Source organism: Balaenoptera borealis (assembly GCF_965194805.1).
Source record: "Balaenoptera borealis genome assembly, chromosome: 6".
Lineage (NCBI taxonomy): Eukaryota > Metazoa > Chordata > Mammalia > Artiodactyla > Balaenopteridae > Balaenoptera > Balaenoptera borealis.
In genome coordinates this window covers 64,272,520-64,285,000 of record NC_138863.1, presented here as the reverse complement: position 1 = coordinate 64,285,000, position 12,481 = coordinate 64,272,520, and the positions used below count along the sequence as shown (strand labels likewise).

The window sequence follows — 12,481 nt, the reverse complement described above, 5'->3', positions numbered from 1 at the left end:
CAACTACTGAAGCCTGTGCACCTAAAGCCCGTGCTCCGCAACAAGAGAAGCCACCGCAATGAGAAGCCTGCACACCGCAACGAAGAGTAGCCCCTGCTCGCCACAACTAGAGAAAGCCCACGCGCAGCAACGAAGACCCAACACAGCCAAAAATAAATAAATAAATAGATTAAAATTTTAAAATAATAATAATACCTGCCCTACCTGTCTTGGAGCACAATTGTTTAAAATAAATAAGCATATACGAAAGCAATCTAAAAGCTGTAAAAGCATAACAGCTCTGTGTGCATTTAACTCTTACTATTCTTAGGCTCTTTACAAACACGCATCCTGCACTTCACCCAGTAGAGGGGATTGCTACAGAGAGGGAACGCCCTGGTCCTTGCCCACTGTCAGTACTTTGATAGGGCAGAAAAGAACACGTGAAGACAGGTGAATAGGCAATGGTGATGAAATTAACGGCCGCCATTCTTTCCTTCTTTCTGTAGGCGTCCATGGGCTCTTACTCCATTCCGCCCAAAGCAACAGCAATAGACAAACACCCACATCACCCACCCCCACCTGCCCGCGACCAGGCCTCTTTCCTCACTCCCTGTTTCACTACTTATTTCTAAAATGCCTGCCTCCTATACCCACAAAAATTAGTCTCCTTATTTACATGATAGTCACGGCATCCACTGTTGGACTGAGCACCCGCTACGAGTCAAATAGAGCACCAGACTCCCTGGGCAGATCATCTCTCACCCCCAGGGCAGCACAACGTCCGTGTCCTTGGCTCCATTTGACAGATTAGGCTCAGAAAGATTAGGCAGCTCACCCAACAAAGGACACAGATCCAACTGTTTCTGCTTCCAGACCCGGTGCAGAGTCTGGAGCAGCACCATTACCACCTCCCACCTCAATGTGAACATCACACGCTAGCAAAGGGCTCCTCGTCTGCAAGATTGCTCAGAAATCATAGGGAAATCCTATCATTAACATCCTATGAATGCACAACCATAATGACACCAAGCAGATATGTTTCCTTGAAAAATGACTAATGACCCAGTACATTCACTTTACTTTTTAATGTTTAATATAAAGAAGGAATGTAATATTAATGAATTCTTCCTATTAAGAGGTAATTGTGTTTACAGTGAAGAAGCTGGCAGATACCTCCTTACGCATGTGGCAACATCACCAGTAAAGGACCAAATCAACATCATAGGCCTCTCAACATGATATGCCAAGAGGAACGTGGCATCACTTCCTAGATATTCCCGTCAAAAATGCATACACTGAATCTAATCGTGAAGAAATATCAGACAAACCCAAACTGAGGGACAGTCTACAAAATAACTGTCCTGTACTCTTCAAAAGTGTCACAGTTGTAAAAGGAAAAGAAAGACTATTCCAGATTAAAGGAGACTAAAGGAGACATAACAACTACATGATTCTGGATTGGATCCTGGACCAGGTAAATGACCAATGGCAAAATTGGCAAAATTGGTATGAGATCTGAAAATTAATCCTGTCACTGTTAGTAAATCTCCTGATTTTGACAATTATACTGTTATGTTAAAGAATGTCCTTGTTTTTAGAAGATACACACTGAAGTATATTTAAAGATAAATGGCATCACGTCTATAGTTTTGAAACATTCCAAAAGAAAGAGTGAGAGAAAATATACACAGAAATGTCTGTACTATTTTGGTAACATTTTTGTAAGTCTGAAATTATTTCAAAACACAAAGTAAAAACAGTAGAAGTTATCAATACATGTCAAGTATTAAATAAATGTGAATTGTAATATTCCTACCTACTGATTCCTAAGCACACACACAGGATGATCAAAACGAACCAACAGCCTTGCGTCCTTAATATGAAAGCAATCTTAGAGACTGATATAAGAAATTCTGGTACCCACAAATACCACCCTAGTTTTTCCAACTCACAATGGTTCCACTCAAACGTAGCAGTGATACAATACCCCTTTCCTCCTTCTGATAATCACTAACCGTTTCTACCTTCTCAATTTCATAATTAAGAAAATTCAAACCAAAAATCCTCCAGTGACTCTACTTCCCATGAAAACACAGACAACCAGAATAAAAAGATACACTGTGTATTACATTTCCCCACCTCATCCTTTTTCTGGCCAATACACGTTTGGCTAAGCGGTTGGCATTTAGACATCCCTTCGCCCCTGCCCTGCCCTGCATCGATGGGTTTTAGCCACAGAAAAGTATATGATATGAGTGTGAGTGTGGTGACTCAAGGTTCATTTTGCTAACGTAAAACAGAGACATCAGCCAACTCTGACACTTAGATGTTCCTACAGAAAGTGCACACAGCCTGAAGCATCTGCATTTGATCCTAACAGAATGATTTACACCTTCTCCACCTAGTGATTCCAGTAGTGTAAATGGTGGAACACCTCGCGGTCAAGCTTTCAAACCTCAAAAGATGGCTGGAGACGGGCCGCTAAAAAGCCACATGAGAAGGACTAATGGCTATGAAGCCTTTTCTTCTCATGCACAAGGATAAGCGAAAAGTTGAAAAGAAGTTATACAGCTGAACTTCACCCTGTTCTCATGGGTCATTATTAGCACGCTCTCATTTAGAATTTACAGTGTGCTGAGGTCCAGAAACATCAAATCTCCCATTACCCTTTATCACATTCCTGGGGTCAGACAGAATTTCTATTTCACAGACAGAAAAATCAAGGCAAAAGAAAATTAAGATGATCCCTAAACAACACTACCTTTTAGCCAAAGAACCCAGAATGGACCAAATACGCTGCCTTCAAGAGAAAAAAAACAAAAAAAACCACAAATATCCCTGATTTCTGCAATTAACACATCCAAAAAAAAATCATTTTATGTCACTAAATTACCAGAGAAGCCACACTGGTCTGTTTCTATTTTTTTATATTTTTTTCCTGATTTAGAGGAGTCATTGTGGATGCAGACAAGATCACATACCCACATGGAATTATGCGGCTCTCAACTAATGCTTCACATTCTGGGCAAACATGAATATGATAAGCCTCCGTCTCTGTCGCACCAAAAGACCACGTTGATGGGCTCCACAGGACCTCCTGAGAGCAGCTACAATACCAGTCCTTCTCTCTCTTAAATATGAGAGTTATTCATGTTACTGAAAAATAGCTCTTAATTTTGATTACCATAAAGGAGGAGAAGCAGAGACTATGGTTTACGACAACAAATTTCAAATCAACATGGTTGCCTAAATATCCAGAGCTTGGTCAACAGGCCCAGCTGTCACATAAACACTGGTATATCAATGAACTGTCTGTTCCTGTTTTAAAAACAACAAACTGAGGTGACAAAAGTCAAGGGACCAACATCAACAGTTATCCTCTAAGGAACAAATCCCCACCAAGAAACTAGAGCACCATCAACTAGTGGGCACCACAGCAAACAGGAAGGGAAACAGCTGAGCAGATGCCGATAAAGGCAAGTCCAAGGATGAATAACACAAATAACACTAAGGACTCCCCTGTATCAACTTTTAAATTAAATTTACTTAAACACTGTAAGGACCTAAGACAAGCAAAGACATAGTGCCACAAAGGTTTTCAACGCACATGGCAATTAAAATAATATTTACTTCCTAGTGGCCAGTAAGCCTGAATGAGGAGTTGCAAACAAGGAACAGTATGGCTGCTTATCAACATCATGAGCCCAGGGGAAGGAGGGCAGTTTGTCTATTATTAACAGGAAGCCTAGGAACAAGTATATGCCAAGCACTTGGGGGGCTCAAGTGAGTGACAAACAAGAGTTTCAAACGGTCTTTCCTTGGTCCACTGACGCATGTGTTCATTGAGTCAGCAGACGTTTTGTGGGCACTTACTATGAACAAGACACACACTGATTGATGCTGACCAGGACAGCATACCTGCCACGGAACCTACTGGCAAGGAGTAGAGTGCAGCTGATAACCAAAGTGCACTTTCAAATGAGAATTATGACAGGAAAACAGCCAAGCTGGAGAGCCAGAAGAGCATTATTATGGGCCCCTGTCTTCTCTATTAAGACGTTTAAAGAACTAATTTATATTCTCCCTTTCCTCCTTTGTGTGACTCTCAGCTGTGTGGCCATTTTCCATTTGAAGGGATGGATGACAAAACAAGCCCTGAGGAGTAAGTAAAAGGGCAGAAGACATGCTTGGAAAATCATATCTCCCGAAACTCTGGCTGCTTATTGTTTAAGATACGTGCAAAATGGAATTTGGAATGCACAACACACTAATACGTAATAATATGTACTAAATAATCTAAATTAAAAAAAAAAAGGAAAGAAAACAAAGTGAGAGTCTGAGCAGATTCTTCATTGATGGAATCTCAAAGGAAAGTATGGGTTATGTAGTAAGAACTATAGATGGTTCAATTTTCGCTGGAGTTTAGAATATAGTTGACCCTTGAACAACACGGGTTTGAAGTGCACAAGTCCATTTATACATGGATTTTTTTCGATAGTAAATGCTACAGTACAACACAACCCACAATTCATTGAATCCGCAGATACAGAGGAACCACACATACAGAGGGCCGACTATAAACTGTACTCAGATTTTTGACTGCTCAGAGGGTTGGCAGGTTGTTCAAGGGTCAACTGCATAAGGCGGGAAGTTGAAATGGTGCCATGAATTCAAGGCTAAGGGGCTTGGACTTTATTTGATAGGAACCTTTTTCTTTTCCCCCATTTATTTCCTTTTGTTTTTGTTTAATTTTGGAAACCACTTTTGAGCAATTAAGTGCCATGATTAGAAAGTTAATCTTGCACTAGTGTCTAAGGAGGAATGGGGTGGGGGAGGAGAGTAGTTAGAAATCCACTGCAAATGTTCAATTAAAAACAGGAGGAAACGTTCCAAGCAACGTTGCAGAGGGAAACGTGGAGAGGACTTGGAGCGGGTTTAGATGGGGAAGACAAAGAAGGAGGCCTAAAAATCATCCCAGAGCTCTGAGGTCGGGTGGCTCAGAAAGCAGCAGAGAGCACAGGGAGATGAGGTTTGGGAGGGAAGACACACAGTTTGGAAACACTGCACAGGGGGCTGGAGGTGTGAGGCTGGAGCTCCAGGAAGGATGCAGGCCTGGGAAAGTTCCTCCCGGGGAACAGCGACAGGATGTGATCAGAGGGAAACCAAAAACAATGTCCTCTGGGGACACATACTGTACAAATCAATGGCTTTCTAACAGCTTTCTTCAACTCTGGTTGGCGTTTTAGTTATCTGATCAAAAGGCCCCATGCTAGACTCCGACACCCCAGAGAAGTGCTCCAGGCACCTCCTTCAGCCCTCTGGATGGAGCGCTCGCACTCCGTTGGGCACTTTGACTTTCTGTTGCCTCAGACTGAAGCTTCAGCTTCTCTGTGCTGCCCCTTGGGATGTGCCACTCTGATGGACCATCAGTAAAGGTTCACTTTTCCCTCTGAGCCGTCCCAGAGACCAACCCTGGCTCAGGTCTCCGCAGTCAGTGCAGCAATCCCCCATCCCTGGCCCAGGCCCACAGCGCGAGAACCAGCCCACTCCAAAGGATTCTGTGGGTCCAGGAGAGGGGCTCAGATACCCACACAGAATGGGTCATTTCTTGAAGTCTATTTTAAAATCTGTTTAAAGCAATTCTAAAGCATCAGCTAAATGTATTTTATACCCAATGTTTTAGAAAGGGCAATGTCTGGAAGTTAACAGTCCAAGTCACCCACACCTAGTTATGATGAGATACAATCTCTCATGCCTATTTCTTTGTCAATTTTATTTACAGAGCAGACAACTCAGATTCATATCACCTTTCCTTATAACTATTAATTGTAAAAAGGAAAAAAAAAAACAAAGAAGCTTCCTCTTTCTAAACCTGTTGACTACGTCAATATTTTAAATTATAAATATCTAATATAATTTTCAAATCAAACTAAACCAAACCAAACCAGAGGTTAAATTTTGTTAGGTTTCATACCATGATGAAATCTGTAATAACAAATAAATAAAACTCTGGGTAAAAACACATAAATAAATACACTCACACATACATACCATTTAAAAACATCTAAATACTAGAATGGAAAGTTCTTCAGGTAATTATTAGCATAATTTAGTTCACACAGCGTAGACTACAAAAAAACCAAGGGTCTTTTATGATGAAAGAACCTATATCCCACAGATATTCAAAATAACCATTAAAAATAAAAGTTTTGTTTTTCGTGTTGTCATTTCAAACTGATTTAAAACGACTGTTCCTCTTCAGTAAAATCCCCCCGCCCCAAAAGATATTCAAAGATATTTTACCTCTCCAGTGTTTAAGCCTCAACATAAGCCCCTCCCCTCTGATCTTCCTTAAACAAGCCGATAAGTGGAAAAATGAAGTCATTTGAGCTTCACACCCAAACACAGAGCAGCAGACTGAGATAACAAAAAGGCAAAATTCAGTTATCTGAGTAATCGCTGATCAGATAACCTCTACATAACATATCCTGAGTATGTGGAAATCTTTTTCCTATTTTTCTATAGGCTCCATTGCCCTGAATGGGGAGCAGCTCCCACTGGGGCAGGAGGGCTCATGGCACTTACCTTTTTGGCTCTTTGGGCTATGTCTGGTGTTCTTGTAAGCAGCTTCTCAATCAGGTACTCTCTGTTCTGCAAAACAAATATTCCCAACAGTTTAACATCAAATACAATACACTGAAATTCATAGTGATTTCAAAATAGCAGATTTACTTGGGTTTTTAAGCATGTTACCTTGGCTTTCTGGAAGAATTTGCATTTTAAAAGTTCTGCTGCTGTGGGCCTGAAAGATCAATAATAAATTAGAGTTGAAACAATGACCACTCAATAAAGACACTGCCTTGACGAAACAACTTAATCCTAGAGTCTTTCTGGAAGACCAGTTTCAGGAATAGCAAAGCCACAGACTAAATTAATCATAAGCTGGCACCAAATTAAATGGTGCCAATTTTCCAGTTCCTTCCAAACACCTCTACTGCAAAACTCCTCCTCTACATAAACTCCTGTAAGTTAAATATGTGGGGCATGATCAATCTTCCATCCTTCATCCTTACACTTCACTAAGTGAATTCAGTGTTTCTAAAAGGTGGCAGACTGACACGTCTGTGAGCTAAATCCCTGTATTTATTAAGAAGCAGCACAAGCTGTGATATGACCCTATCAAAGAAACTCCCCAAGAGCAGCAGTTTCTGCAAGGGGACCACGCAGCATGCGTACAAGCTCTGTCTGGCCACCGAGTCACCCGGGCTCAAGTGTCCATGGACTATTGTTTTTCAGGGGAAGGTAATTAATAGAATGGTGATTAACAGAATGCAGATTCATTTAAAAGCATTACGGGATTGGTCTGATTGTTTCCTCATGGTGTCATTTAACTTGTTTCTCTGTCCTGTATTTCCCATAAACTGCAAGTTGGTTCTGACGGCTTGGCTAGGTTGACACAAGCATTTGGGGGAAGAACACATCATAGATGACACACATCTTACTGCAGCATGTGGGAGGCACATAATGATAGGTTATTTCAGCGGGAGGGATGCTAAGTTTAGCCGCGTGGTCCCGAGGCCCAAGGTGTCTCCATGGTAAGGGTTAAGTTTTCGGCACTGCAATTGGCAAGTATTCTGTTGGATAATACATTGCCACGATATGAATATCCTGTTCCGGAGAAACTTTCACCTGATGATTTTAGCATCTTTGCCTTAAATAATTATTTCATTGGAGGTGGCAGAACACTGATTTTCTACTTCTCTCATTCCTTCTACGTTTAATAACTGGCACTCTTCCATAAAGAATAGCTTCTTTCATCAATAGTTCCCGCAGTCATGCAGGAAGAATCACATAAACCGAGAGGATAGGACAGTCAGCAAGACAACTGGTCTGATCTCTTCAAAAAGTCGGTGTCATAGAAGAAAAGGGGAGACGTGAGGGGACTCTTCTAGATTAAAACAGACTTAAAGGAACATACAACCAAATGCAACACATGCCCCTCTCCTGAGTCCTGATTTGAACAGGACGGGGAGAGGCTGCAAGAGACATTTAGAAATAGAGACAGGTGAGTGTGCTAGGTATAGGACAATTTTAGGAAATTACTGTTCATTTACTTAGTGTGGAAAAGCATTGTGGTTACGTAGGAACGTGTCTGCATTTGGAGGGAATGCAAGCTGAGGCATTACGTCTGTTACTTATTTTCAAACTGTTCAGCAAATAAAATGTGGGTAAATAGGGACAGCAGATATGGAAAATGTGAATAATTGTTGAATCTCGGTGTTGGTGTAGAAGCAAACACTGTACAATTTTTGCACCTTTTCTGTTTGTTTTAAATTTTTCATAATAAAAAACTGGGAGGGAGGAGGGAAGTATGACTGAATACCATTAGGTCTCCTCTCGGGCAGTGGCTGCCAAAGGGACCAAGACTATTGTGTTAAGGGGATCCAAGTTTAAAGGGAGTCCTCACACTTGAAGAGATTGGAAACCAGTGCTTTGAACCAGGAAGCTCCACTAAAATGTTTCCAGGGACAAAACCCAAGCGTATAAAAGAATTAGGAAACATCATTAAGTGCAACGGTATACAAACTGTGTAAGTCTGCAGGGGCCATAAACTGTATTTCTGTGCAAAGAAATTTTCTCTTTCAATCGTTATTGCTCTTTTCCTCAATTTCAAGTGGAACACTGGTTAGGGGGTACCTAACAAAGAACCCCAAATCGCCATAGCCACTGCAATCAAGAGCCCCTAATTGCTAATCGCTTGGAGTAAACAAAGGTCTAAACAATAGGTGGGCCACGCTTTAAATTTTGTGTTCCGTATCCCTTGGTAAGCTGGTTCAAATTCATGAATTTGTACCTTGGACCTTGTTGTTGGACCTTGTTTACCAGGCACTAGAACTAAAAGGGATAACTGAAGTGATTTAACTTTGGTTGTCTCTTTAACGTAGACTACTCTTAGTGATTATTGGCAAAGTTTTTGGCTTCCAGCTACTCCAAACTCATCATTTCATTCTCTCAGTAAATATATACTGAGCATCTGCAGTTTGTCAGGCATCATGTTAGGTGCTAGGCACACTCTAATGACGACAGACATAAATACTACCCTCAGCAACTTACAATCTGGCAGATAAGAGTTAGAGTGTGCTGTCAGACTGTAAGAGGAAGGTCAGAACATTCAAACACGTGAATTGTGTTTGGGGAAAGGAGAGGACTACTGAGAAAACATATAAGAGGAACCAGTACACAAGGGACTGACCATGTTTGGTACCTTACCACACGAAACAAAATTTTAGAAACCAAGAGGCATACAAAATAACTTAGATTTAACTTTTTAGAGTGAAAAGAAAAGAAACCTAAGAAAATCAAGATGGTGAAGGAACTCAAGGCCACTCTTTTGGTAGAAACCCTCATCCCCTCTGGTCAATAGCGTTACGACACAGCCTCCCGGTGAGTCTGTCTGCCACTTCTCTCTTCCTCATTCCAACCCATCACCCACACTGCTCCCTAGCTGGCTTCTAAACGAAAACAATTTCTTATCCCTCCTAATGAATTTCAGTGGCCTGAGACCCCGACTCCTCCAGCCCCATTTCCCATCACGCCCCACGTGAACTCTATCCTCCAGCTACGGTGGTGGTCTCAGCCATCTCTTGCTCTTTCATGACAAAGCACACACTGCTTTTCTTGCTTTAGAATGTTTTGTGACCAACTGGCACACCTTTGCTCGTCAGTCAAGAACCCATTTAAACGCCATCCGTCTTCAGAGGTGTTTCTCCCAGGTCCTACAAGTAGCGGAATTCATTGCTCCCACCTTGGTGCTCACACACCAATCCACCACACTTTGCAATCATCTGTTCCTGTATCTCCCTGCCTCCACCCCCACGAGGTTATAAGCCTTTCCAAGAAAGGGACCACACAGTGTTCATTTTTTATATCGCCAAAGCCTAACACAGAGCACAAAACTGCTATAGCTCAGTTTCATGCTATAATCAAATATGGGGTAAAAGTGATGCCACTAGACACTGGAGCCCCAAACCACAGCTTCTGGAGCCAGAGTTAGTCAGCACTCTAAGCATCTACTCAATATGGTAGAGAGCAGGAGAATGATGTAATGAAAATAAGACTCAGGCTAACAAAAACGAAAAGGCGAGGGATGTGTCTGTGCACAGGAGGCACTGGGGGGGGGGGCCACAGACAGCCCCCCCTCTCCTCCGCACCCCACCTCCTCCCTCCTCATCCCAGGGTCAAGTGTAGGACCCATGTAGAGAGAAGGCTGGCAAATGCCAGGCATACCTGGAGACACAGGGCTGGGAATACTTTCCCTTCCCCAGCAAGGTCATTTCTATGGTAACCAAAACTGTAAAGGGGAAAAGCATGCTGCAGAGAAAACTCTTTCCTCTGGACTCCACCCTCAGCCTTCATCAACAGATACAGAAACACAATGACATGAGAAAGGAGAAGTGGTTTAAGAAGCCACACTCCTTTTTTAACAGGCTTAATATTTATGTTAAATAATAGGTAATTTCTACCCTATACAGAGAACTAAATAGCAGGTGCTTTTCGGAGTTGAATCCTACATGTGCCAAACTGTCTCCATAAAAAGTATGGAAAAGTGGAAGTGGAAAGAATGAGGAAAATGAGGAAGGGAAGAAAGTGATTAGAAGGTATGAGAAAAGCCAAGATGTGTGCTGCCCATCTGATTTTAGGGTTTTTGCGTGTTCTGTTTGTTTTAGTCTTATGCTATAGAAATTACTAGTGTAGGGTTAATGTGGAACCATCAGTGCTGCCTGCCTCTTAGCTGAGTACTACAGAAGAAAGAATTCTGCAAGCACCATTCTGTCTTACATGTCCACTAACAATTATCAAGAAATACAATATAATGTAAACACAAACACCATTTTACAAGAAATGCTAAAATGCTATATACCAGCAACCAAAATGATGGCCCAGGCTTTGAATAACGATTCAATTTTAAATCCTTAAAAACAATGCGGAAGTCTGCAAGTACCAACATTCTCAGAAGAAAATCCCTTAAAGGATTCCAATACATATGGATGAACCAAAGTCCACTGAGACTTAAAATAATTTTCAAAGGATTCAGGATGAATATGATACAGTTTAAATAGAAATTAAAATGCAAAATTTTAGAACAATACATTGACCTCTGGCAGAGCTGCATTTCTCACCCCACCCCTTCCCTCAGAAGAAATATTCAAATTTTATTTGTTTCCAGTGGATTTATCTATGTTTTTCCAGTGGATTAAATCTATGGATTTAACATCCACCCCTTTGTTGCTCAAAAAAAATGATAGTTACTTTTATAGTTGCCATTCATATGAAGTATATAACCTTCAAGATTAAGGCTCATTTTTTTTAAGAATAGCAAAATGTTCTGCTATGCAAATATAAGCAAATCTTTACCTATGCAAATGCAGGGCACAGACTTGGATGAGGCAAACAGCTCTGACACCCAGCTCTCAGGCAATAGGAAAGTTCCACGAGCTCTCAAGGTTGACAGAAAGCACAGCTCCTTCTCAGCTAGCCTGAGGGCTCCAGCATAGGAATGATTCTGTCCTGGTCACTGTTCCCCTGTGATAAATGTTTTCATTCATTGCTAAAAAGGTACTCAGCAAGACCAGGATTTCAGTACTGGTCAACTGCTTTTACATTACAAGCAGAGGATCTATATGCTGGCAACAGAAATAAATACAATGATCGAAACTCTTGCCTTCACTCCTCAACCCACTCCAATCTGGTCTGGTTCCGAAACTCTTTTCAATGAGTCCAAATCATCCCCAAATTGCAAGCTCCCAATTGTTTGCAGGTGTTCAAGAAATACCACTGAGTACGTAATACAGACCAGTCACTGTGGACAAAAAGAGAGATAGAAAGATGAGAGGCACAGATTCTCCTTCTAAAAAACTCAGAAACTCATGAGGAAATTGAATATGTAAGTCAATAAATGTACACAGTGTGATAAGTGCTACAAGAGACATATCATCAACATACTGCAGGAAACTCGAGGTTGCAACAACTCTACTTGGTCAGGAAGAAAAGGCAAATAATGAATGGCAATCCCAATTTCCTGAATACTTAGGAATGCTCCGGCACTGTGTTCTCTGCTTTAAGGGCATCATCTCCATCCTCATAGCAACCCTATGACGTGGTGTTATTAGGCCCATTTTACAGACAAGGAAACTAAGTCATGCAGATGATGTAGGGCTAGGAATCACACCCAGATGTATCTAACTTTGAGAACCTGGGGCCTTTGAACTAAGTATTGAAAGACAGGTGGAAGGGGGACAGGAGAAGAGGAAAAAAATCTTTGGACAATATAAACAAAGGCAGAGAAGATAAGAAATACTCGCAGGTTTCTTTCAGACCTGCGCAGCAATTAAATGTTTACTTATTAATTCAGTCATGAATACATATTTTTTAACTGCACCCTGTATAATAAATAATTTAACAATTATAATATTGCTTTTTTCCATTCTCACATTTCCTG

The 12,481-nt window shown here is 41.3% G+C and overlaps 1 protein-coding gene and 1 long non-coding RNA gene across 5 annotated transcripts in view; one reads left to right on the top strand and one right to left on the bottom strand.

The window, feature by feature from the left end:
- LOC309630995 overlaps window positions 1-12,481 on the top strand; it is a 279,528-nt gene that overhangs the window by 57,501 nt on the left and 209,546 nt on the right. The window lies entirely within an intron of this gene.
- Window positions 1-12,481, bottom strand: part of STK39 (serine/threonine kinase 39) — a 303,091-nt gene that overhangs the window by 173,119 nt on the left and 117,491 nt on the right. For all 4 annotated transcript variants that reach the window (XM_082396842.1, XM_082396844.1, XM_082396841.1 and 1 more), the window contains exons 9-10: window positions 6,736-6,784; window positions 6,568-6,633 (exon numbers count right to left, since the gene is read on the bottom strand). In XM_082396842.1, the coding sequence (XP_082252968.1) occupies window positions 6,568-6,633; window positions 6,736-6,784 (115 nt within the window). The remainder of the gene's footprint in view (window positions 1-6,567; window positions 6,634-6,735; window positions 6,785-12,481) is intronic.